The sequence below is a fragment of the Amblyomma americanum genome, chromosome 3, assembly GCF_052857255.1.
Source record: "Amblyomma americanum isolate KBUSLIRL-KWMA chromosome 3, ASM5285725v1, whole genome shotgun sequence".
In the NCBI taxonomy this organism is placed as follows: domain Eukaryota; kingdom Metazoa; phylum Arthropoda; class Arachnida; order Ixodida; family Ixodidae; genus Amblyomma; species Amblyomma americanum.
The window spans coordinates 176833782-176861128 of record NC_135499.1 but is presented as its reverse complement, the minus strand read 5'-3'; the positions used below and the strand labels follow the sequence as shown (position 1 = coordinate 176861128).

General features: G+C 46.7%; 1 protein-coding gene and 1 long non-coding RNA gene across 2 annotated transcripts in view; one reads left to right on the top strand and one right to left on the bottom strand.

Annotated features, from left to right (window-relative positions):
• Positions 1 to 1712: 1712 nt before the first annotated feature.
• Positions 1713 to 27221, bottom strand: tim (timeless). The gene is made up of 18 exons (XM_077656311.1): positions 27045 to 27221; positions 22335 to 22367; positions 20675 to 20841; positions 20506 to 20566; positions 19741 to 19794; positions 18148 to 18284; positions 17853 to 18102; positions 16782 to 17101; positions 12718 to 12787; positions 11161 to 11390; positions 10481 to 10581; positions 9832 to 10015; positions 9290 to 9352; positions 8927 to 9062; positions 5865 to 6164; positions 5507 to 5581; positions 5266 to 5434; positions 1713 to 2325 (listed from the first exon to the last, which is right to left on the bottom strand). Exons 1-18 carry the CDS (start codon positions 27183 to 27185, stop codon positions 1979 to 1981), a joined length of 2838 nt encoding a protein of 945 aa, XP_077512437.1. The 5' UTR covers positions 27186 to 27221; the 3' UTR covers positions 1713 to 1978.
• Positions 6101 to 27347, top strand: part of LOC144123494 (uncharacterized) — a 95205-nt gene continuing 73958 nt past the window's right edge. Inside the window, exon 1 of the long non-coding RNA XR_013313105.1 lies at positions 6101 to 6125. This is a non-coding gene — a long non-coding RNA (uncharacterized LOC144123494). The remainder of the gene's footprint in view (positions 6126 to 27347) is intronic.

Here is a 27347-nt window from a genome sequence, read left to right as displayed (position 1 = left end):
TGTGTTTTATGACCCATGTTTGGGCGGAGTGAGGATCTCCAGCTCTTGCGAGGTGCCATAAATTTTGCGAAACTGTTGGTGAACTGCGGAAACAGGTGAGAGATCTGTAGTGTACATAATAACTTGGAAAACTGATGATTTGAACAGTCAGCAGTATCAGTTGGTTCTGTTTTAATCGAAATGTTTAAGTTCCATAAGCTGCAGGAAGCATTTTTGTCAGCACGCAAACTCTGATGGCAAGTCACTCAAACTGTCTGTGCATGAGAGAGCAGTGTAGTAGCAAGCAAGTTTGATGTGTACAGAACTTTTGCTGACAGTGTCCGAAATTCAGCCGTTTTAAGTTATATGTTCTACATGGCCCCAAAAGGAGGACCAACCGCATTTGTACCTTTTGTAAATAGTTTAGCTTATCTGTGAGTAAAGTATGGAAGTACCAAGCACAGCAGAAAGCAAATTTGATGTTCAGGGCCACAAATTTTGCGTCTGATTTTGGTAAACGAGAATGTGACTTAAGCCAAACCACATATTTGACGGACACAGGCATTATAAAAAATGGGTGCACAAATGCAAGTTTGTACACTTTGTTTGCCCACATCACTTACAAAGTTTTTTTTTTACACAAACTGAGCTAATAATTTGTGCAAGCTTGACGTCTTCAAATTAGCAAAACATTTTTCACAAATTAATCATGCTGTCTAGACACCATTCACTAATGTCTTGACTGTTTGGTGGAAGTTTTGTGAGTACTGCCACTCTGTGGGCAATGTCTTTGGCTCTTTTAATTAGTTTTAGCACTGCCATTGTGAGTTTCAAGGGCTACTTATAAATGATCTCTTCAATGTATAGCCCTAGTCTTCAGGACTAAAGGGACCAACAACTGATCTAAATGTGTTGCAAGATTATGGTGGAAACAAGGATATCATGTCTTCTGTTGATAAAACTATGCATGATAATATCTGTTGCACTAAAAATAAAAATTGTATTTTACATTGATAAATGTGCAAAAGTTTGTGACAGAGTGTTCTGCATTGAAACTGGTATTTAGAGTGGATGCTCACCATGTGGCTAACATGGGCAAATCTATGCATATGGCTGCTCTTAACTATTCCACACCCCATTTTTGCACCCCATTTTTTCTTTCATTGTTGGCTATATTTTATTTGCTTTAGAGCTGATTTCGGCACATTTTTTGGTATCAACAAAACCTGTGTTTACAAGCAGCACTTACTGCCTTTGTATCAATGAATGGAAGGACAAAGCAATGGCAGCCCTCATAGCATGATGGTGTCTTTAGTAGTTCTGTACATGTGCATGTATTTATTTATTTATTATAGATATCTCAAGGGCCCTTGAGGGCTTTACATGAGGGGTATACATGTATACGGCTCATGCGGCCATGTGTATATTGTAATACATACATGCTCTAATATGTAATATGAGCAAAAAAAAATCAGTGTTTAAAGATTCCGTTTCACACCCTGCACTTCTCTAGCCTTAGAAAAATTAGCCCTTAAAGGTCAGTTGTCGGTGCCTTTAACTGAAGTGTGCTAAATGTGACTATCTTCGATAGCAAGATTTTAAGCCGGCGTTAGGTGAAATCTTGTTGCTTGCAGTATACCGACATAAATGCCACTTTTGTAGCATGAGTCTTTATTTATTTCAGTGGCTATATGTGCAATTTAACTTTTGCTTCTCTGCTGTGCGTGGTAAAACTTTTACAAGCCGATATTTCGATGGGTACAACCGCATCCCCAAGCTCTATGGGGAACACACGTTGCGCGCTACGTGTTTCCTCGGGATGTGCTTGGCCTTCGCCACGGTGGATGCGAGTGCAGCGATATGCAGTTTCGGTCGCTTGTCCGTTCCTGCAACAATCGACATAGAGCGTTTCGGATTCGGGCGGCGCACAGACAGAAGCAAGCTAGCAGATGTAGTCCTGTATTGCGGGGAGGCGGCGTCGTTTTCGAAGGGGGCGCCTTTACGTGACTTCGGCGTCGTCGTCGGTCGTCGAGCCGCGGGGAGTGGTGACTGCCGCCGCTGCGGCGTTGTTGTCCGTGCCGTGGCAGAGCTTGGCCAGCTTGCGCGACGAGAGCGGTCCCAGCTTTCGCGCCGTGGCGTACAGCTTGTCGGCGGCCCACGAGGCCGGGATGCAGGGGCAGTGCGCGGGGCCCGGCCAGTCGAGGCCGAGCTTGTGCAGCAGCTGCCGGAAGTCGGCGTTCTTGAGCGCGCTCGACTGCATCTCGCTGAAGGCCACGATGGGCACGCTCTGTCCCAGCAGCGTGTAGTGCAACGCCACGGGCTCGGCGTCCTCCAGCGGCCGGTTTTCTGCGACGGTCAAAGGAAAACGTCACGTGGGGGAGTTGTCTTTACAGCTGCCCGAATAATAAGCCCGAGTGGGGGTAAATGACCATCATTAGCGAACGCCCATATGAGGGTTTTATGTACTCCATCAATATGCAGCATCTCGATTATACGACCTACACCTGACCGAAATGTGTCGTGAGATTACGGTGGAAATAGAAAGATCTTTCCTCATATTGTAAGAATCGAGCACTGCAATGTCGAAGAAAAGAGGATTTATAATTTTTTGATGTGGCGTTGAAAATTGCGTACAACAAACAAGCGCCATTGTGCGGGGAAACGTTGCCGTGATCGGTGTGTCCCCAAACCTGACCACGTCATAAGACGTTAGGTATTTGTTGTTAACCCAAGATCCTTTTTTCCTGCAGGAGTGTTCGGCATATTTTATTATAGTTTACGCTATCCCCAGTGCGCCCTTCGATGAAAAGCAACCATTCATTAATTCATCAATCGCTCGCATCGCCGGTGAAGAGGTGGCGCCTCAGTGTTTTACATTTCTTAGTTGAAGCGGTAATAGACATTTAGCGCAGCGGAGATGTACCTAGCGTCGACGTATACCGCTTTACCGGACACCGTCTGTGCACGTGCAGTGGTAGAGGCGCAGCCCCAAGCGTCCAGTAAACTGGCGTACGTATAAGCTAGTACGTCTCCGCTACGCTAATAATAACAATAATAATAATTGGTTTTTGGTAAAAGGAAATGGCGCAGTATCTGTCTCATATATCGTTGGACACCTGAACCGCGCCGTAAGGGAAGAGACAAAGGAGGGAGTGAAAGGAAGAAAGGAAGAAATAGGTGCCGTAGTGGAGGGCTCCGGAATAATTTCGACCACCTGGGGATCTTTAACGTGCACTGACATCGCACAGCACACGGGCGCCTTAGCGTTTCTCCTCCATAAAAACGCAGCCGCCGCGGTCGGGTTCGAACCCGGGAACTCCGGATCAGTAGTGGAGCGCCCTAACCACTGAGCCACCGCGGCGGGTCTCTGCTACGCTAAAAGTGCGTTTTAGCATACCGGAGACGTATTAGCGAACACGTATGCCGGTTTGCCGGACGACTGTTGCGCACGCGCATTGACAGGGATGGGTCCAGCAGGGGCTGCAGCGTGCGCAGGAGGCGTACGGTAAACTGGTATACGTCTCCGGTATGCCAAGAACGTCGCCGTACGATAAACACGGTAACTATGGTAACTGCTGCCGTACTATGGTAGCTGCTGCTGCCGTACGGCTGTCCGGCTACGTTGAAACGTCACTGTGGCGTAACGTCTTTGGGTGTGGAAACGGAATTGAACTCTACGCTACAACTAAAACAGTCCACGGCCGGTCTTGACGCGCGCGCTCGGCATGTCGAGACCGGCCGTGGACTAAGTACCCCTAGCTACCGTGTTACCGTTAGCGTTACCGGAATACTGGGAGACCTCTTTGGGGTCTTCTCCGCGGATTTTACGCTCACAACGCTGTCGGCGCCGCTAGATATTCTGCATAACGAGGGCCCTAACGCTATCGCGTTAAAAGCTACGAGAACAAGACCTAAGCTCTTGCGATGGCGGCGCGTTCAAATGATCATATATTGTGGGCGCGCGCTGGAGGCTGAGCGGAACAGTTCAACGTAGGCTAGTGTTGCGTGAAACGGCGGCAATCCGACCTCTTGTATCAGGGCAGGCTCAGGCGCCTGTCAAGCAGCAGAAACGAGGGGCAAGCCAGCGGCGATGGTGATGATAGGAATGTCACCACCACTACCACGCGACTGAGCCGAGCCACATGAGACGCTATAGGTGGCGTTGTGGGTGGCGCAAAATGATGTTTTTTGCTACTCCATTTGGGGAGCATAAAGAAGAGATTCCTGATTCATGCTCCATCATTCGGCGAACGGAAGAAAACCGCACATTATTCTCAATTTTTGTTCCATATTGAATGAGTAATCCCATTGGGGTTGACTCTTGCTTACAGTGTGAAAACACTAACGCTACAGTTACGCTTTCATTCGGACTTAAGGAACACGCTTTTGAGCAATAATTCCGCGGCCAGTTGGGATAAGCTCGCAGGAATCTCGGAATCACTGCATCGCGATTTTAGGCTGCGCTTATAGGAAAACGTAGAACATTTTTCACAACACCATTTCCCAGCCTGCGTCCTCACCTGCTGGCGTACGCTAGCAGACTCCAGAGGAGTGCATCTTTACGCGAACGTGTTATCACGACATGGTAGGGGCCGCTAAAAGATGAAGGAACACATCATACGGATTCTCTCTTTCAATGCTTACAGCAGTGTAGACGCGGTTCTCAATGCGGCTGCCTACGCTGGCACGCCGGTGGGCGCGCTGCAAGCCCTGTTACTCAGGCATCGCACTGTGAAGACCAAAAGCCACTTCAAGCAAATAAAAGAAAAACCCTGTACGCAGAGTTGGACATCCGTTTTGCCTTATGTACGTTTAGCTCGTGTTCGTTTCGGAAACGCTTAATAAAGGGCACCCGCCGCGGTGGCTCAGTGGTTAGGGCGCTCGACTACTGATCCGGAGTTCCCGGGTTTGAAGCCGACCGCGGCGGCTCCGTTTTTATGGAGGAAAAACACTAAGGCGCCCGTGTGCTGTGCATGTAAGTGCACGTTAAAGATCCCCAGGTGGTCGAAACCACTACGGCACCTCTTTCTTCCTTTCTTCTTTCACTCCCTCCTTTATCCCTTCCCTTACGGCGCGGTTCAGGTGTCCAACGACATATGAGACAGATACTGCGTCATTTCTCTTCCCCAAATACCAATTATTATTATTATCATTAATAAAGGGCAGGCATGCCAAAGCGAAATATTGTAGAAAAGGGTCGTTGGCGAGCAGTCTCCCTTTTCGTTTCCACACGGTCATCGCTCAAGCCAAGGAAACAGCAGCGATGAGCTTCAGTATAGCACTTACTTAGCTTGACGTAGCAGACTTCCAAGAACTTCTTTTGAATCCACTGGAGCTGTGGCTCGTACCCCATGCCTTTCAGCTTCAGCACTAAGTCGGTGATCTCGGACCGCTCCTCGTTGTCGATGTCTTGGGTCTCTGGTTGCTCTTTGGGTTTGGAAGAATTTTCGAGGAACTAGCGAAAAACGAACGCTTTAAGTCTCTGGTTGTAAGGAATCAGTTGATGAGTGTTATGACGTTAGCTCACCTGTTTTTCTTTTTCTTCCAACTTTTCGCACTGAGTGTTTGAGATCACCCGCTTGAACTTGAGCTGGTCCAATATCTGGAAATAACGCAGGCATACCAGAAGCACATTTTTCACAATTACACTGACAACAACGGAAACAACGTCAGAACCGTATTTGATTTCGTTGCGGTTCCTGATGGTAGTAGTCTGCCAGGCAAATGCTATGGTTAACCTTGCACTAGGTAGTACAAAAACATACCATCTCACTGCAGGATTAGTGCGTGGTAGTGTACTTGCAATTTCCCGCCTGCTAAGTCGCGACCTTTGAACTGAAGCATTTCTCGCGGACTCTCGCGAGTCGAGAGGACGTGGCGCTGACCTCTCTGCGGGTGCGTCGCACGTCGTTGCGGCGCAGGTGCTCGACGATCTGGCCGACGGGGTCGCTGTCGTACTCGAACTGGAGGAAGCACCAGTAGAGCGCGTTGTCGTCGCCCTCGTCGCTGCAGTCGCTGCTGTCGCTGCTGTCGTCGTCGTAGAAAGGCGGCACCACAAGCGGCTGGGTGCTGGAGGCCGAGCCGCTGCGCCGCATGCCCGGGATGCGCTCCGAGTACAGCTCCGGGTTTCGCCCGGCGAGTTTCAGGTACCGGTTCATCACGTAGCCCACCAGGTCTTCGTACAGCTGCGGCGCGCACGTGCGATAAGGGCTCTGCGCGGACTGAAGCGAGCTCAGACAGACATCCTCACTCTGAGGAACACTTATCGGGCTTCACGGCCCTGCGAGGTGAGCGCGACACATGCCGTGCACTCCCCTGTTGTCGTCACTGACCACTGAACGCGGCTGAGGTCTGCAGTTCTGTTCTCAAACCTTTCAGAAGCTAGCTCGCGAGTTCGAAAATCTGAAAGCACCAAAACATGAGACGGCTTGCCGAGAAAGATCGCCCCATTTATCCAAGTTCTTTTTTCTTCCTGGCATCAGATTTTTACTATTATTCTCAGTGACAAGTTTTCTGTGTAACTAGCATTATGGTAAAAAAACACAAGTGGGCAACAATTTAAAGGCTGTGTGCCGTTTCTGAACCTGGGCGCTAAGCAGCAATTGCACAAAAAAGGGTTGTATACTTTATGCTGCCTGACATTAAAAAATGACAAGAAATTGAGAAAGAGAGAGCGAGAGAGAGAGAGAAATAGGAAAGCTGGAAAGAAAGGAATGGACAGCGCAATTTACGTTTAACGGTATGTTAAATTGTTATATCTCACGAGTTCTTCAAGGAAGATGAATGATCACATTTAGATCCTCTCATCTCTACATGCACCACCATCAGCACGCTTAACACGAACGCTCGATTGAGCGTCCTGCACTGATATTACAGCCCCTGAGCGCTAGGCGCCGAGTCCAAGATCATGCTGCGGCGACTAAAGCAAGCTTATGCCCTGCTTCCACCTTGGTATTGTCTCAGATCCAGCGGCCGACGCCCAGCGGCGCTAATGTCAGTGGAAGACACGTGCTCGGGCGTTCGGGTTAAGCGTGCTGACGATGGTACTACCTTTTCTATGGCAGAGGCACCACGCACAGGTTCGCGTTTAAACTTCTCAACTTTTGTACACCCTTCGTTTCATACCTCAGTATTTCTGTCTCCTGGTGTCCGCCCTGATTAAAATTATTACACCTCTGAAATGCGGTTGTTTCCTTGGAATTGTTGTACCTGTCGACGCGGTATTTCATTGCGTCAGTTCAATTCACTTTATTATCCTGAGCTTCAGGGTTACAAATCCTTCTGAAATTGTGGGACTTCGAAATTTTGCGCTTTTTACGAAAGCAAGCAAGCAAGCGAAAGAATGAAAGAGGGAAAGAAAAAAATGAAACAGAAAAGGAAGAGAGAGAAAGAAAAAGTAAAAAAGAAATGGAAGAAACAAAGAGAAAGAAAGGAAAATAATGAAAGAGAAAGAAAGAAACATGAGGAAACCGAGAAAGAAAGAAAAAGAATAAAAACCAAACAAAGAAAAAGAAAGAGAGAAAGAACTTAACTAGCTAACTAACTAAACTAAACTAAAACGTTGTATTTTCATGACCGGTGGGTATTCCTTCGTCGTGCGACCTTCCTGGAAAACCATACCAGTGCTTTTGAGTCGCCCGTAAAGGGTGCACCGCCGCATGCAGTCTCATCTTGCGGGGAAGCAACCACAGTGTCAAGTGGCGCACGTTTTGTAAAGGAAGAAATTCGATCGGCCACCCGGGGTACTGCATGCGCCGCTTTTTTTTAGTGTGTAGAACAAAGAGGAAACACTACTAAAATGAATTCGGGTTGCATGTCTGGTAAAGTAAACGTGCAGGCTAACGAAAAGTGTTCGAATTAAGCTAAGGACAACGCAGCGAGATATGGAAAGGAAAATGATAGATGTAACGATAAGAGCCAGGAAGAGGGCAGAGTGGATCAGATAACAAACGTGGGATAATAACATTCTAGCCGAAATCAAGAGTAAGCAATGGACTTTGGCAGGGCACATAATGTGAAGGCAACATAACTGACGGTACTTAAGGGTAACGGATTGTATTCCAAGAGTAGGCAAGCGTAGCAGGGAGCGACAGAAAGTTAGGTGGGTGGATGAGATTAAGAAGTTTGCGGAGATAGGATGGTCGCAGCTGTCACAAGACAGGGTTAATTGAAGAGCTATGAGAGAGGCCTTCGCCCTGCAGTAGGCGAAGTCAGTCTGCTGCTGCTGATGATATGTTGAATGCGTGTTGCATGAGTTCGCTTTGAGAGGAGGCGGAGGAGCACGCACTTTATTTCTTTGATAAAGTTCCAGCGTTCGTAGCTTTGCCTAATAATTCCACATAGCGTTCCGGCATGCTAGGTGGTGAGGAGCCATTCCGAATGTTCCAGATCTCAAAGAAAAGCGTACCATTGGGCACTGAGTTTAGAATGGCTGTGCCTACTAAGCTACAGCGCCTAATCAGGGTATGCGGGTTAGGTTTTTTTGGGAGCTACGCAAGTCCTCAAAGGCAGATGAGGCGTGCAGTTGAAACATCTGTCCACTGACTTGGTGCGGCGCTTCGACCCAACGCTTTTGATTCTCCACGCTTCGTGCTATAATCCGTAAACATGGCGTTTAAAGAACCTATACAACGATAAATGAGGTTCAGCGTAGTGTGTTACTTAGAATACTCAAACGTACCTTATGTACAGCATTTGTTACAGCGGACAGCAGTTCCTGATGCTCTTACATCACAAAACACAGTACGCTCTGATTACGGTAAATTAATAGTGTGTTGTTCCCTCACTTCTTTGCTTTTGCTAGAACACTCTGTAGGGCAAGTTGATAACTTGGAGTAACGGTGCAGCCCTAAATCAGGCCAAAGTGACTAGTTTTCCTGCAGCCAGCGCGCCAGCATTAGCTAGATAATGTGACTTTCGTGACTGCCGCGAGTGTTAAGAGACTTACCTCGGGGATTTCGGCGCCTTCATTCAAGATGTTGACGAAAGAGGAAAGAATATTCGGATGAAAAAGTGCTTCCGGGCGCTTGAGGTCGCCAGCAACGTGATGCATCATTGTGAAAACACAGTCGTTTACGAGGACGCTGTAAGAAGAAAGAAATCGCGCAAAAGTTATATGCCATATTCACTTTTATGGTCGAAGCTCAGCATAAAATTAACAGTGCAAGCAATTAATGTCGAACATTGCGATGTTGCGATGCAAATCGATGTAGCATGGTTTGAAAATGTGTTCGTTACCTTAGCAAATATTTCCACAATTGTACACAGGACATCAGAGAAAAATAGTCGTTGCTGAAAATTGCGCATTTACCTGTTTGTGCGGTAATCCTTCAGTACGACACCGTATCTTTCCATCACTTCGACTGTCGCAAACCTAGAAAAAGAAACACGAAAATGGCATCCCGTTTAAATCTGCCGTACATTTGCGCAGATTTCTGCGCCTGCGCATAAACGGAATCGTTTCTGCATTCACATCCGTTTTTTTGTTTTGCTAATTCACTCTTAACTTTAGCCTGAAATATATTTTTTAGATGCGAGAGAATGTTTCGAAAGGACCACGATAGAAACTTAAATAAAATGCTTTTTCATAGCTAAAGATACACTAAGGCTACCTTTGATAACCTGGACACTGTAACGCACATTCATCGAAAAGACTAAAAGTGTATTAATTTCTAGAACTGAAAGAGATGGGAAGTGAAATGAATGACACAGAGATTCTTTTTGTTCATTTCAGAATGACTTTTCTTCAGAGCGACATGTTATCACTCCTAGAATTTTGTTTCAAGACTGGGAAAAATTTTTCGGTCCTCACTAAGTTGCGCATGATTTAAATTCAGGGCAGCCCACACGCACTGAGAAAGGTGTCCGAGGATGTCGATGTCCAAGCCACCCTCGGTCTTCTGGGCATACTCCAGGATGAGCAGCAGCAGGTGGTTGGTGATTATCAGGTCCACCAGGACCTGACTTGGCATGGCGTTCCATTTGCGGATTAGCAGCAGAGGGATATTACGAAGGTCCTCCAGTCGTGCCAGGGAAACTGGAATGAGATGCGACCAGCTGACTAATATATCCAAGTTTAATTATTGTTAGCGAATTCAAAATCAGTGGTGCATGCACGGAGAGTGGAAAAGGTACGGGAAAGCGTCACGTGACCAGCTTTAAGCCTAACTTTATGAAGAGATTTAAATGAAATATTTGCCTCTCACGTGACCATGTTCTACATCAGCGCGTGCCACTTTACAGCACAGCGTTTGTACGGCAGTATACCAAATTTAACTAGACAAAAATGACGGGGTTTATTGAAGAACGAAAAGTGGTAATATATAGTGAACGTAAAATATAAACCCCTCTTTGTCGTTCTTTCTGTTTTTTATATTTTATTGTTTACGTTCACTAATAAATGACGGCCGCAAGCGCTGTGGGTAGCATTAATGCGCAAGAAAGGCGCCAGTGCAGCATCGCACTGCCAACGTCAGCATGACCAGCACACTGGACTGCTCACCGCAGAGGCGGCGCATGTCGTCGCCGACTCCCTTGCAGCGGCTGTTGTACGTCCCGATGGCGGCGATGAACTCGCGGAAAGCGCGCACCACCAGGTGGTACCTGAAACAGAGAACGCGTGGTGTCGAGGCGTCGCGCGCTACGCGTGCAGACGAGGAACGTGTCTAGAAAGGAAAATGCGTAGCATAAACAAGTATGTGTTAGCCAGTATTCTTATTTCAGCAGTATTGCTAAACGGAGGCCGGAAATAATACAAAAAATAGGTGAGGTAGTCGCACCTCCCACCCTTCGTTAGGAAACAAGCTACCAAAGAGCGTTTTTTCTTTCTCGCGAAAGTATGCTGATCTGGTTAAAGGCTACGTTGGAATAATGAGAACTGCTAAAATGTATAACAACGCAACCGCTGTCTGCGCTAAAGAAGATTATTATTAAGCTTTTTTTTCACGGATTCACAGATGAGTCTAAGCTTCGCTGAATAAGGCGCGCCAGAAGAAAGCGACTTGCAGGCGTAAGGAAGCCGAAAGTAGGAAAAATCGCAGAAGAAAACTAAAAGCGAACAACGTGGCTGGTTTAGCAAGGAAGACAATGATGCGTATGCTGCTTTTATCCGTCAATGGCTACATCATCATCAGCTCGCGAACTTCACTACGTATATATAGGCCGAGAGAACACGTGCAGTACCTCTTCTTCAGAAGCTTGGATCCTTCGGCTGACTGGTGCTGCGCGAGATCCAGCTCTTGGCAGACGGCGATGGCCTCGAAGATGAGCAGGCCCACGACCTCGACGGACAGGACGGGCCTCACGTGGTGCAGAGAGAGGCCGAGAGCTGTGGCCAGTCCCGTGAAGTAGCCGACCACCCACAGGAAGTGGCAGCGGTCGATCAGGCTCGAGCCTTGCTCGTGGTTCACCCTCTGCGCAGGCGTCAAAGGCGCATTGAGAGAAAATTTACAGTGCAGGTCTATATCGATTGATTTTCCGTGGTTTAATGACAGCGAGGCTACAAACAGGGCTATTATAAGCCGAAAAAAAAAAACAAAATAATGAACTGTAGTCATCGCCGCAGCAGGCCGTTTTCACAAACAAGCTGCGATGACGTCAAGTACGTTTTTTTCTCTGCAGGTCTCTGAGGCTAGACTCACTCGATAAGTTTTCAGAGTAAATGGTTCCTTTTCCCCCCGCCACAGGGCTTGGAATAAATATGGCTACTGCCGCCCATTGTTTGCCATAACGGCTAACACTGTTATTTGCAGGTACTTCACATAAAGCGCCAGGCTTCCAATGCCTCTGGGCTTTGCTTTCGTTCTAGGATCCGAATACATGCGCAAGATGTTGCATCAACGAGTCACAAAATTAATTGTTTCCCGTTTACTCCGAGTCTCTGTTCACGTTATCCCCGAAGTTAGCTGTGCCAGAAGTTTAATTTGTCACTCGTAATAACGCTGTTGCGGAGGCGGATGCACAGGGAATACAGGTGCAGTTGTAGTGCTGGGAACGTCAGTCAGGGGCCAGCCATTAAGCTTCCAAATCCGGTGGCGGGGAGAGGAGAATCGCGGCAATCTGAAAACCTTATCCAGTGACCCTATCTAAGGCTAAAACACACCGCCAGCTACTTTCAGCCAGTGTAAACGAATTCCGGTACTCTCGGCGTCATCAACAGTGTCATTATGTCAAATTGGGTAGCGGAAAAATGTATTTAATTTTCAGCTACAAATTAATAAATTTTTGAGGCGCAGGGGCATCTGTGGCCAAAGAGTTCCATGGCACAAAGTATTTTTACCTTACGCAAGGTGAGGCTGAAGGTCCGTTTCCCAACAATTTCACCCCTAAGGAGCTGAGTACCAGGCCAGGGATAAATTGTACCCATTGTATCAGGGATGAGTACTTATCGGCACTGGGGGTCAAACCCCTCCCCCCCCCCTCCCTCATCCCCCCACCTCCCGTATGTGAAAAGGATGCTCAAACCACTATGCCACCTCTGCGGTAATAAGTCCTCAAAGACAGTATTAGCGGTTGTAAAAGCCAGTATGCACTGCTGCTTTTCTCGACTCCAAACACACAGATTGCCATGTCGCAGATCAAAACAGGTTGGTGTGCAGAAAAAAAAAACTAGGAATTTTTTGCTTTGTTCAGAGAATTTCAACAACGACAAAAAAAACAACAGGAAGTAAATTTTGTTTTCTTTGTTTAAGGGAAGCAAACAAAAAAGAAAAAGAAATTAATACAAACGCGATTGCTCACCATAAGCTCTGTCACCAGCGATCCATACCCGCTGTGCAGAAAGCTGATTGTGAAGCTCTGGAGCATGTTGCTGTAGGAAGAAAAGGCGATAGGAAGGTTACGAAATGACACATGCTGCTCTGAAATGAAATGAAAGGCCACGTTACTCGACGACTATACGCATAAAGACAAGCAGACGTCAAGACAAAATACGAGCAACGTGACAACGACGGAAGATCCAAACAAAGGTTGTTTTCGGGTACAGCGGGTCCTGTTATAAGACTATGTTACGGAACGAATCAGCGGGGACACTTAAAGGCGCTGTGAGCACGGGCTACCCATCGCGACGCCTCAAACTTCCGAACAGGTTATCGTCGACTCAGTGGTGCGACTTAGCGAATTTTGTTATTCAAGAGTTCTTCCGAAAAGGTATCAAGACGCAAGATGTTGACAGGCACTTCATCACGTGGTTTCTTTTGCTTTAGTATTAGATGACCTGCCGGCATCTCGAGAGGAAAGTAGAAGGTGAAAGCGAGAAATTATATATGACACAAAGGAGATATTTTTCATCACCCCCCCCCCCCCCCCCGCTTCCCTCAGGAAAAACAACAGCTCTCAAATTGGTATTCCAAACCAGTTGTTTTGACGTGTCGTGGTGGTGCAGTTAAAACCACTTATGTCGTTCTCATGCCAACGTCTCTGGTGTCACGACGTAATGAGATACTCTTCAGTAAACTAAGCTCAAAACTGTTTACATGCTCGAGCCGCCATGCAAACAAACGTCCTAAAAACTTTCTATTTGTTTCGGCGAAATTATGTATGCGCAGAAGACGGTCCTGACTATGCTGCTCTGTGTGAGTCAAGGTCGATGAATTACGGCTTCACGATGAATAAGCGACTGAAGCAGCGAGGCTAAAAATTACAGCAGAAAATATGGGCTGTCTATATCTAGTCTGTCCGCTCGAAGATGGGTCGGCGTAATGGAGGGGGCCTGCTGTGGATTGCGCAAGGGCACAATGGACTCTTAAACAGATCTAAAGAAGAGCGCACAAAGCCGAACGTATGAGAGGCACTGTGCCTTGTCTAACGGCACACCGGCTTATTAAACGACAGTCTCGAGCTTTTGCTGTCGGGACGAACAACAATAAAAAAAAAACGGGGAAAACGGGAAGAAAGAAGAAAGGTAATACCAGGATCCTAACTGCGCAGCACAACAAGCAGCAGACTGCTGAGTTTTGCATAACCAACTAAACTGGGTGCTTTCAGGGTCATCATGGACCTTTCTAGATACGGAGGGGCACTTTGGGCGGTAATGGGGTTTCGGTTCGGCGAGAAGAGCTCGATGTTCACTTAACTGAGCAGGAGCGAGGCAAGAATTTTGCGCTTTGTGAGCTAAGCGCGGTATGCACGTTGTAAGTTTTTATTACAGAGGAAAGGTACGGATAGAATTACCATCCAATGAATGGACGGTTTATGTCCCTAATAATGCATACCTTTTGAGCCTTCTAAATGTAGCGCGTTCAGTGCGTTAAGCGAGTGTGATGTAGCTTTAGTTTGTGTTTGTTCCGGTCGCCTTGGTTTTTCTTGATTTAATTGCTCTTCACTGAGTGCCTTTGCGTCCTCAAATACTAACAACATCGTTCTCGCGGTACTTTCAAAATTTCTATTCATTCATTGCTGTACATCTTCTGTAAATGTACACCTAATTCCTACGCAAATTCCTAAACGCCCCCACCAAAGATTAACGGACTGTCCGAGCCCAGATGACAGGGGAATAAAAACGCTCGGTCGCAGGGTTCTATCGACGTAATAGGTATCGCACTGACCGAACCAGACACACAGAAGGCCATGCACTTCAACACCCGACAAGGACGAAAACAGACAATGACATGACGTGATTCACACGCAAACCGACACGGGACGCTCACGGACAACCAACCAAACGCAGACGTGGCCAAAAATACCCTTCCAAAGCAGAGCCCTTCTCCTCGCTCGACTGCTAAGTGAGATCTGTGATAGGCTGAAGCAATGTCATCTTTAACCGAAGTCGTTTCCACGTTAACTAGCTGAAGCAAGCGTATCGTTAAGACTCGACTCTTCGGCTGCGCAAGGAAACGTGAGAGTCTGAGATTACACTGCTTCAGCAGATCATAACTCTCACTCGGCAGTCTCGGCAACCGACGGGTGAGGAGACGACGGCCCGCTAAGGACGGGTAGTGGCGGCAACGGGACGTCCGGGGACTCCGTCGCCAACTGTGGCCGTGGTCGATCGACGCCCCGGGGCGCGTTAACCGACAGAAATTCAGCGACTCTGCGCTCCGCCACTTGCTAGTATCGCTGGGGACCGTACTCTGCGTACAACCTCACGGGCTGCAAGAGACCACAAACCAACCGCGGACCTGGCTCCTGAACGCTCGTCAGTGATGCTTTTCGCTCCATCCTGACTTTTTGCTCCTGACTAACCTTAACCAATGAGCAACAACAGGTAGAGGAACTCGAGTGGAGTGTTTATACCTCGTAGGTTGAGTAGTACCGTAATGCCGCAACAAAAGCCACATGCGAGGGTTTTACGCAACAAGTTGAAGTGTTTTGCTTCGCGGCAAAGCTAGCTGGCAAAAGAGCAGTGCCAATCGGCCTTAAAGCAGAAAAAGCCCCGATGAAGTACGCAGAAGTCACCAATGACCAAGCGACATCGCTGGATTTTTGTGTACTAACGCACCCCTGGACTGCCGTGGGAACTGTAGGAAACATTGGCAAAGATTCGCGTGCCATAATTGTAGAAGAATGCATGAGTGAGTATAGGTGCGGGAGTGAAAAAAAAATGGTTGAGGAAGGAGGAAGGGAGAGAAGCCTGAGCGTAGCAGACTAACGAGGGGCCCAGGGTAGAGAATTTCAGTTTGGGGAAGTAAGGTATGGTAAAAGAACAAAGTACAGCGGTTTAGGGATCTGCAAATTTTGTCGTCGAGGCCGAAAAAGTAGGTGCGAGCCGCGTAGGCCAGCGGCGAACACCCGGCCGGGGCCCAATGGTGGCTATGAGGCCCCCCGCGGATGCACTTTACCGTCCACGCCCATTGTAATCTTCCACAACTAGCTTCCACACGAGTCCGGCGCGGCGGTCCAAAGGCACGTCGGTTGCGGTCGTCCTCGATCTGGAAATCTCTTCAAGAGAAGAAGAAAACAGTCTGGAGATTATTAGGGCGCAAGTTGGCAACAGCGAGCGGGTGACCCAACCGACATGTGGTGAATGACGAGACACATGAGACATTTTGCATACAAAAAGCGCTGATTCTGGTGGGAACTGCAAAAAAGAAAGAAGATATGTCGTTGCGAAGGTTTGCTTGCGAATTAAAAGTACCGAAACGCTTGAAATGACCCTGTACAGTACAAGAAGCGATATGCGTAGAAGGCTAAAATATTGCAGTGCCATCGCTTTCTTCTGCAAGTCCAAACAAATCAACCTATTTTGCATTCTTATATCGTTCAGTCACTTGAACACCACTGCATTCAGAAGGTTTAAGTGCAATACCCTGTCGAGGTCATGGGGTACCTCTCCAAGATTTGAGAACCACGTTTCCCTTCGGTCTTGATTTCCAATTTTCCGAATTTTTTCACACACGAGAGAACCGTTGAGTGCAAAGAGTTTCTGACTGACAAAGTTGCGGGAACTTATAATACTGGGCCAGCTACGATAAGAGGTGCATGAGTATCGGACCTACCTTCTCCTGACTTTGGACGATTGTTGACTTGGCATGTATGTGCGCAAGAATAATTTAGCAACGCTCGTAAACGGTTGAACAGAGGGTCATCAAAAGATAATGATTAGAATGGAACGAAGCCAGAGATTATTCCAGCAATTCAGTGCACAAACGTTTCTCATGGCATCGGTTACTCTGTCTTCGAAGTTACGTTAGAATTCAAATTGAAGTTTAATGAAAAAAAAAGAGATTTGTCTCTATAATTAGAAAGCCGAGTTTTGAGTAAGTTCATTTGCATTCTTACTAGGCGAAAAAGCCTTTTAGAAAGGTGCAAGCGTGAATTCAAAAGCGAGGAAAATTGAATCAGCCCTTCAGGGCCAGACTGTTTACCTGATGTCATCGTTGGACGGGACATGCGCCGAGGCGTCCAAGAGTACCAACGTCTTCTTGCGGTCCCACACGGGATCCCGGAGCGTGGATCGTGACTCGAGCGAGGCCACGGCTGCCTCGAGGCACACCGAAGACGTGCACTTGCCGCCTTTGAGCTGGCTTTTGCTCTTGCGAGACATGGCCACCAGGTTGCGCTGTTTAGAGCGAGCCAGCAGCTCGTCCTCGTAAGAAGAGTCACTGCCAGAGGGACTGTCGGCAGAGTGCATGGCCCTGTGCTTGGCTGATGCTTTATGGTGCGGGTCTTTTATGTGCTCCTTCACCTGCCGCAGAGAAAGTTGTTCGCAGACGCGTGTTGACTCTCGCCTTGCGTTTGGCTGCGAAACGTTCTTCACTCATAGCACCTTTGCCCACTGATCGCTTTGCAACCTGATGCCGCCGGGCATTACTTCAGGATCTGATAGCTTTGGGTTACTTTCCTCTGAAGACTCGCGAGAAATCTAAGGACAGCTGAACTACCGATGCCCAAAAAGACTTCGAAGGGGTTTGGACGTGAGCTGTAGCACAAACTGGAGCCAGTGATAACACGGCGCTTAATCAGACTGCCGCTGTTGAACTTTGTTGTCATGTTCCGGCCACTTTTGATAAAAAAAAAAGAGTGCGCGAAGCGGGCACTTTTTAATTATTGAGTTTACAGTTGCCGTTGAGCAGCCTCAATGAGCGACAAATGTCACTCACTTAGCCAACGTGCCTACAGGAAAAAAATCACTTGCGAGAGTTCGCAGCAAACTGTAAGGGTAACATTGCGTTAATGGTCATCACGCATGTGCACCACTCCACTCTGTGAACTATCGCAAGCCGGTTTCCCTGTTTCTTTAACCGCGCTAGCGCAAAGTACACATAACAGTCCAGCGACCATAATGGCGATGCCCAGGTAACCCTCACTGGAAGGGTCTATACGCATCATTTAATTGAATCTAATCTAAATCTAGTCAACAATCTATCTAGTCAACAATGGGTGCAACTACTCGATGGCAGTGCTTGTAACCCACACGTGAAAAATGCTGCACTTGCCTGGTTGTCCTCGTCCGACGATGATGACTGGCCGTTAGAGGATGACGTCATGTTGTCCGCGCTGGCGCGACCACTGGATGACGACTGGTCCCGGCTCAGTTCTCCCTTGTCGCGGGGCGAGAACGACCGGCTGTTGTTGGAGGAACTGGTGAAGTCCGACTGGCAGTAACCGGAATCTCCTGCTGTGGAGGCTGGCCCGCCGGCAGTGGCTGGTAGGCCACCGGCGCCACCTCCACCCATCACGTTGGCGCTGCCGACGCCGCCACTGCCCTTGGTGGCGCCTGGCCCGCCGCACGGCTGCGCCGGCTGCATCGAGTCGTTGCTGCTGGCGTGGTGGACCGAGTGCTTGGACGTGTTGCTCTCGATGTCATCCTCCGAGCTCTCCGAGGTCGAGGTTGAGTTCGAGATCAGGTGCTGCAAGTTTCCCACGTCCTGCGGGCGAGGTTTTCGAGCCCCCATGGGTGCCGCGCTCTGCACCGCCAAACCGCACTACCATGGCGTAAACGGTAGGCTTAAACTCGTTGCACGCATCATGCACTTATCTTCCTTGTGTTTTATAAACGTCTGAAATCTAGCTGCACCGCAAATAAACAGAGAGTTATTGGGTGTCTACGGGACGAAACATGCTGCCTACTTCTTGGCATCGGTGCCATACTTCTGCCATAAACTTAAACCTGTGTTCAAGTTCCGTTGTCTGGGAAGTGATGAAAACATCACATTTTCAACGTCTCCCAACCTCCGCATACATACCAGCAGTGCCACTTAATGATGCAGCGAGAAAATAATAAAACGGCACTGCTTGGTTTCATTGGCGAAGCGGATGGACTGTAATGGTCGGGCACATACAGTAAAGGAACACTGAGGACAACTCCATCTTATTATTGTTCAGTAAAAATTGGTTCTTTAGCTCTTTCTTGGTGTGTTGACGTTTTCTCAGCATCAACATTTGCATGCAAATTGAATTAAATAAATTTGACTGGACGATCTTGAAACCTGATGCGAGAAGCTGATAGAAGTCGGATATACCCTATTGAATGCTTTAACCTTAAGCCGAGGCTTCACACACACAATACAATTTTTATGTAGGGCGAAGGTGGGAGGACTTGGGCGGAGGTGGTTCCAGGGTGGCTAGCCCCGTAGCAAGGGGAGGGGGCGTGGCTCGTGGGTGGCGCTTCTGGAGGGCAGCCGGCTTTCCTGTTGCTTCTTTGAATTCGATTTTGCCGTCGCATTTTTGTTCCGCTGCTTGCTGGGCGGCCTTCTGGTGGGTGGAGGCCCTGTGGAGGGTGGAGCTGGTGGGTGGCGCTTCTGGAGGGTGGATGCTTCATTCGAAGAGGCTTCACGCAGAAGACGTCGGCACTCTCATCAAGTGCCACTGGTACTGCTATCGCAGTAAAATATTCTCGCTACCCTGTTCAAGCAAGTGACATCTATACCGAAAAGGACAGGTTGCCACGGTTCTGAAGTACCGTATTTCTATTACTAAAGGCCAAGCGTAAACGACCTTCAAGTTTTTTTTTCTGAAATGTGATATGGGGTAGTCGACTTACATTCGAGTCGACTTACAATCGTGTAAATACGATAAATGGCGGTGCATGGGATTGTATGCCAAAAAATTGGTGTCAACGTATCTAAATTAGTTGCAAAATCGGCCGGTGATGGCGGCACCTGCATTGTGCTTTGAAGCCTTTTCTATCTTATAAAGGAACAGTTTTCGGTGAAGATGACCTTTTTTGCGATTGCAACCCGGCACACTTCCGATACAGGCCAACTTAAGTTCGTCCTCGGTGTAGCTTTAACGTTTATTCATGCCCATAGCACCGAAAGCGCCTTTCTTCTAGTCAAATCTTTTGACCATGGCTTACAAAATTACGTTGAAACTTTGGCTCACCTGGTCCTTGTACAGAAGTGCTATTATCTGGACCACGACAACAGCCCAGTTCACCTGCGGACAGTTGAAAACAGTACAGAATTGGTGATAAGGCTAGTGTGCTTCTTGGTTCATTATGATAAATCCAGGCGCTAACAAACAACGACACAGAGGGGACACAGCCCTGTGTCCCCTCTGTGTCGTTGTTTGTTAGCGCTGTCTCATGACTAACATTTCTCTTTGCAAATCACGGAATCTGGACACTAACTAGCCTAAGAATAAAAGTTAGTTAATAAAGGCCTAATAGTTATCATAAGCACTAATAATGCCGACGTCTGCTGCTAATAAGTTATGCAAGCACTGAGACAGACAATTATTATTTTAACTTTTTCTCTTCATTGTGGGCACCGTTGCAATCAAACTTTTGAGACTCATCTGCTCGGGATTCTTAGGAAATAACAGACTGTTTATTGCGCAGAGAAGAGAAGGGAAATGAGGGGCTTTTTATCACATATATATATGAACGAATCCAGCAATCACCGAAACCAAGTAGCATAAGACAATGTTTTCCCTTGTTTTATATTGTGTGGAATTAATAAGTGAAATAATAATTACAGTATAATTATTCCACTTATTAAGTCCACACATTATAAAACAAGAGAAAACATTCCCTCATGGTACTTGGTTTCGTTGACTGTTGGCTTCCTTCATATATATGACTGTTACTTGCTAACTCAGATCGGAAAAAAAGAGAACAGCATAAGAATGATGATAAGATAGCCGTACCTTGTAGACGCTGTTTAGCATTAGGATGAGAACTCCGTCGAGTCCATGCACGAACAGGTTCCTTTTTTGAAGGAAGGGCAGAGGAAAAAAGAGAGCAGCCAATGGACACACGCATTCTGTAACGGGGCGGCGGCTGCGAAAGCGGCTGGGGCTATTGGAATCATCTTACCAAATGAGCTTGTTGTGGACGCTCAACCAGTCCTCGTAGGTGTTCTCGGTGATGCCGAAGCGCGACGACTCGGTCTTGTCCGGCACGTGCAGCAGGTTCCTCATCAGAACTAACGAATTGCTCAGGCCTTCGAGGTCGTTTTCGGTCAGATCTTTTGGCTCCTGATCCTTTCCCGGAAGCGGGACAAAACACAGACGTTTCGCTTTCGCCTTCGCCCGCGGCACGAACCCCTCTACACTACCCGTCAGCATCTTTGTCACCCAGATAACACTGTTTCCGCCTGCTGTCACCGCTTTCTCTCTATATATACCTTTACAGTTTACATTGGCGGCATGCAGCACATTAACCGTAGCATGGTACATAAGGGAACACATGTGGATCTCGGCTTACTGCGCTCACAACTGTTCTCGCTGTTTCTTTGTCCAAAAGTAACTTTTCACTCGCTAAAGCTCCAGCGTTCTCTTTATCCTACTGAGCTAACCGTATGATATTGCAGGCATATGTCTAACTCGAACGGTACAGAGTCTGCAATGAGAGACTTGCAAGAGAAGGTAGGTGAAGCAAGGCGGAATACTTTTTGTTTTGTTCCCGTACTGTACTGATTACAACACAGGCCAAGGCGTCACGGTAGTTATAAATAATTTACTTTTCGTTGCCAGTTTTTTTTTTCTGGCTAACATAAAATGGTTTTCATTTGGGTTCGCCCACAATCCAGTGGACTTCGAAAAGGTGTTATACATTGACGTAGTTACAGCAGCGCTAATCTAGCGGCGACTGATTCACACGCTTTTTGTTCATAACTATTAATAGATACGATTTGCTTCATTCACGCGCTGCTGCCTTGAAGAATAGAAAGCACGGATCGCCGGAGTCATTTGTTGCATTTCGCCAGCGAAATGTGACCAGAAGCATGGCACGTGAATCATCTCGTTTTTATGAATTGCAATACTGTTGTTGCGCTAGCCGCCAAATTCAGCTCTAGTTGTGCTTATTTGTGGTCGTGTAATAGTATTAAAGGGCCTTTCGAAAGCTAGTGAGCTGTTATATTCTTTGGAGAAAACGACACTTTGCTGCTGCCAGGGCTGATTCGGTTTACTGTATGCGCCTTTACTAATAGCTGCACATGAGGCGCCTTTGTGGTAAATGTGCTAGTTAGTTTTCGGTGTCTGTTGACAACCGTACTTTAGGATAGGTTGCTTTTTTTGTTTAATTTCCGCGAATAGATCGAAGATAACGTGTTCATCTTGACCCGTCTTGGAACCTTAGATATCTCCGTGTCGCATAACGAAAAAAAAAACCTACGCAGAAACATGCTGTAGGTGAGGGCGAATAAAGTGATATAAGGGAATTGATGCAGACCAATACGCATAAGCTTTAATTCATGCATTTCATATAGAACACTACAGCTTTAGTCTGGCTGAGGTTAATAATAAGAAAGCTAAACGATGCGTTAGAGTTTTTAGCTAAAGACACCATGCATACGCACTCGTGCATTGACTTTCGCAGAACATTTAGCGTGTAACTATATGAGCACATGAACACTTTAACATTTATCGCCCGTGTTTTGCAATAAACAAAAAGGATGTTGAAGCGAAATTAAGACATCACAGCACAAAAATCGGGCATCACAATTTGAAATAAATGTTTTGCAGTTACTAACCCATAGGTTCCCAAGCTTTTCCACTAGACGAACCTAGGTAAAAATGAAAGGGAAGGAAAAATATGAAAAAAAATCTTCTGTGAATATTCAGTACTCTGGGACATGTATATCTATATCTAGTGCAAAACAAATGGTGGTAATCATATCAGTGCCATGATAAACCCGTAACAAAAAAAAAAAGGTTGACACTGGGTTACCGTATCTGCTCGTTTTTAGGAGTTCGGCGGCTTTTTGTTACTATGTTCAGGACCTGCAGGAAGAACTTTTTTAGAGCGCCAGAATTTCATAAGCAAGCAAAATTAATCAACGTATTTTTTGTTTGACTATTTTTTTTCAGCTGAATCTAAATGCCTGTATAAAGAAAGGAACGCCGACCAAAGGTAGTTGTTAAAAGCTTGGTGCTTTGGGCTTTCCGCCCAGTGATCAAGGCTTCCGTATGGAAGCCGAAACGTCTTCGTTTTAACAACAACCTTTGGTCGGCGTTCCTTTCTTTATACATGAATCTTCTACCCGACCAGACGAGTTTTCGTCAAACTTTAGATTTAATCTAAATGCCTGCAGTCCGACTCAAAACAGAGATTCACATATTTTCAAAAACAAAACTGCGCAGGGGACAACACACAGGAAAGAAGCAGATTGGACGAGCGCAGACTTACAAATCAGTCTTCTTTCCTGTATCTGGTCGCTTGCGCAGTTTTGTCTTAAAAACCATGTCATACCAACTAGCTCACAATTGTATACTCCTTGAAAAGATTCGCATTTTTCTCCGAAAAAAAATCAGCAGAGGTCTGTGACTCATCATGCATCGGTCACAGCTGAAATACTACCTCAAGAAAACAGGAGGAGCTGCACTTCAGCTCAGCCTTTATTTTCAACGACATAAAAAATCATGGTAGGATTACCTTCCAGCGCTCCGTTTATCAAAATTACAATAAAGTGGCATTGTAGTCCCGCCTGTTCCGCTGATGACCAATAAGAAATTTCCAGTTTTAGCGCCCAGTGTACTGCCACTTCAAAACCGCAACTTTACATGTACAGGCTTTGTCAAAAATACAGAGCCCAAAGAGGCTCAGTTCTGAGCCTTATTGTGATGCCCTCTAGCACACTTCGAACTTCTAGGCTTCGGATAGGTGAGGACGAGAGTTTCTCTCATGTTCGAGAAATTTGGAGAGTTGATGACGTAGAGCGGTTCAGGCCTAGTGGCCTCGTGTGAGGTGTATATTTTGACAATGGCTTTACTTCGCAAGGAAATGTGTAATTTTGAAAAATCGCTAAGTGAAGGCAGACTTTCGTTCAAAGGCAAATGCACCAAAATTAATAGCTCAGACAACGCTGCGCTATCTACAGGAACTAACGTGAGGCCACTTCACATCGATGCAAGCTCTGTGACGCTGAGACAGTAATTTTTTTTTTAATTTTTATGAAGATGTAAGTGGGGGTTGGAGTTTGACAGATGTGCCGGCTACTCTTTGTCGCATAGGTGAACAAAAACGCACAAGGACTGACGGCATAATACACAACACGATGAAGATACAATAAGCAGCACACAATACGATGCACAGAGAAACGTGTTTGTAATATCAACCACTCAGGTAACACAAAGAACCGAAAACAGCAGATGGGATAACAGCAAACAGAGAAAAAATAAAACATTGGGCAGAATCAGATATGCAGCGTAAATCTTAATAGGATATAGTGTACAACAAAAATGATAAGACAGTACAGCAGTTCAAACAGCCTCAGAGCACAAAGATAACGAAGTCGACATCTTGATTGCTGAGGCATTGCCTAGGTGCGAGGTGGAGTGAAATTAGCCCTCTCCGCAAATGTTGGTGCCCTAAAGAATCTCTATAATTGCAGTAAGTGTTCTTTGCTGAAGAACATACAATACAGTTGTATTAGCTGTTTATACTACATTACGGTCGTTATAGCTTTTGTAGTTGTTTGCAGTTGTGCCACTATATACACATATCTATAGTTTCATTCCATGCGTCACAACAGCCGTCACCATTCCTAAATGCTACCACTCTTTTCAATAACTCTGCGCGCAAGTTGTTTATTTGGACTTCCCTAAAGACCTGCAGAATTACTGAAAAGAAAGCAGCCTACGGGAAAGAAGAGAACATGACTGCGACAGTGACATTTCTGTTCAGCCTTCTACAAAACTGTTTGGGTTTGAGGCGCAAATTGCAGCGCTTGCGGTGCCAGTAAAGACCAAAAAGTTTTGAAAGATGGGGGCGACGATTCGCCTCATGTGGCAGATATTTAGAGCTTGATAGTTGTAGGTGCTCCACTGTACATCTGATAAGAGAACCGTGTGGTCTGAACACTTTTGACTGAATGTGTACATTCCGTACTAGAAATATGCCCGCTTCTTGAAGAAGAGTATATTCTTAAGAATTACTTTGGTTTGGGCTAGTTGGTTCATAGCTGAGGCTGTCTCGTTATTTTCTCGTGTCCTCCTTGCCCTTGTCCCTTTTGCGCCGTCTTCAGAAGCAACCTTGGTACATTCTTATTTATAGAAGTGAGGAGGCCGGGCATTCAGAGATGCTTGTTATTTTTAAGCCACAAATCTTCGAGCGCTCCGGTTACGAAACTCCCAATCAGAGCAGGGGTGTTTCGGCTACCACATTATGCAAGCTAGAGGATAGCATCCCCTCATTTCGCTATAGATGGTTCCTTGAAACTTTGCTTTTCCGCATTTTGAACAGCCTTCGCCAAAACTGATTTAACTGCCGCAAATAGCTTGAGAGATAGGTGGGGCGTTTCGTAGCTTGCGTGACTGAAGTCTTCATTTTCAGCTGCATCGCTGGAACCATGTGTACGATTTAAAAAAAAAAACATTTATTCAGCATAGAGTGCGTTTTCGATGTGCGCTGTCGACGGCTGGTTTTGCGCTGAAGCTGTCGCGAAGCCAAGCATTACTGCCGTCGTAGTGATCTCACAAGCGGTTTATCTCACTGACGAACAGGGGAAAAAATAAGCGGGAAGACTGCTTTCGTGGCAATTTGCTTGTTATGTTAGCGGCGCCGTGCAGCGCTACTATTAACCACTGGCAGTTTGATTAGCTCGCGTCTCTCATGCGTAGGGAAACAAGGCGGTATACGGTACCGCCTCTTTTACTACTAAAAAATCGCGCTCAGTTTCGCCGGCATGAAATGCCCTTTATTATTACTTGGCATTGCAAATCGCGAATCAAGAAATAGAAGCAACGCAGAAGAAAAAAAATGGACCGTCGGAAAAGGCAGCAAGTAACGGTTTGTGTTCTGCAGTTGCCTTTCTTGATGCTTGAGGAGCAAACAAAAGTATAAGTGAAGATACAAATTTTCCATTTCATTTTCGTCATATACTGCAACAAACAACGAGATGCTATCTCTTTTTGCTCGTGTGTGGCCGTTCCCCTATCATCGGCGTGGAAGCATATTTCTATTCTGCCCCCGTGCCCTCTTTTTCACTCTCCCACAAACCTTTTGCTCCCCGTATCGCCCACTACCGTGAACTTGCGTTATTAAGCACAGAAGCCAGCCAGGCCTCCCGGAAACAAAGTTATGATTCGAAAATGAAAAGCAGCAGTAGTAGTAAGTGTTTAATGTAAAAACAAAAACAAAAAAGAATGTAAAAGATTGTTACTAACTCCGGCATCTGCCATCACTACGGCGGCGGCGCCTGAGCTAGGGCAGCGGAAATAAAGGATATCAGGCAGTTTGAAGAAGTGAAATGAAAGAGGTTAGAGGACAGTAAGAAAGGATAGAGAAAGAGGTGATAAACACCAAATTGAAAAATGAAAATTGGTTTTTGGGGAAAGGAAATGGCGCAGTTTGTCTCACATCTCGGCGGACACGTGAACCGCGCCTTAAGAGAACGGATAAAGGAGGGAGTGAAAGAAGAAAGGAGTGCCGTACTGGAGGTCTCCGGTGTAATTTCGACCACATGGGGATATTTAACGTGCACTGCCATCGCACAGCACACGGGCGCTTTTGCGTTTCGCCTCCATTGAAACACTGCCGCCACGGTCGGGTTCGAACCCGGGTACTTAGGATCAGTAGCCGAGCGCCTTAACCACTGAGCCATCGCGGCGGGTAATGATTCGACCCACCGTGTATTTTTTTCCCATCGTGTAGTTTTTTTCCACTGGCGATGAGGTTTTACTCTGGACTCTCATGCGGACACCAGGGTTTCGTGAAAAATTTCTGAGCCGTTTTATTGGTCCGTATACAGTTGTCAAACAGACATCCCCCGAGAACTATCATGTCGAACCCGCCGCTCCTGTTACGTACCGTGGCTGTCGTGGCATCGAGGTTGTCTACGTGTCACGCTTAAAGCCACTAATTAAAGAACATGATGGCCGCTTTCGTCCGGGGAGAAATTAGTGTTAGCATGCGCGTCAACCTCATCTTCATACGTCGATATTCATCGCCATCTCCAATCTTTGTCTTCGCCGATAAAGGCATTGTTTCGGGTGGCAAAAAGCCTGCTCCGGGCGTTCTCAGTCTCACACTACTCTTGAATTCAGCCCCTTTTACTCGTGCTTTAGAGATGTTTTCGTGCTTCACGCATTTTAATACTATTCTTCTCCATTTAGTATTGGCGTGACATGCAACACGAACTTTCTGAACTACAATACCTTAGCAGTAATCAGCAAACAAGTTGAAGTAGAAAAAAAGTTGACAAAACGGGCGCATGCGACGCAAGGCCGTAGGGTGGGCTCACCGTTTTCATTTTGGCCTTAAGAACCCTCATGATGGTCTCCGTGGAGCGGACGTCCAGAAAAGAGCGCTTGGTCTCGAGGAGGAGCCTGTGCAGGTTCTGTATGGCCTCCTTGGCCGTCTTGCTCTGGAGCGCCAAGTCCATCGGTATGAGACATTCGACAGGCGTTGTCAACCGGAGCAGCACCCTGAAAAGAGGGAATAGGCGTACCGCCGGTCCAGTTCAATGCTCTGCAGTTTAACCCGTACACGTGGCAGTATCATCATGTATTCGTGATGCTTGAATCTCCACCATGTAAATGTTGGG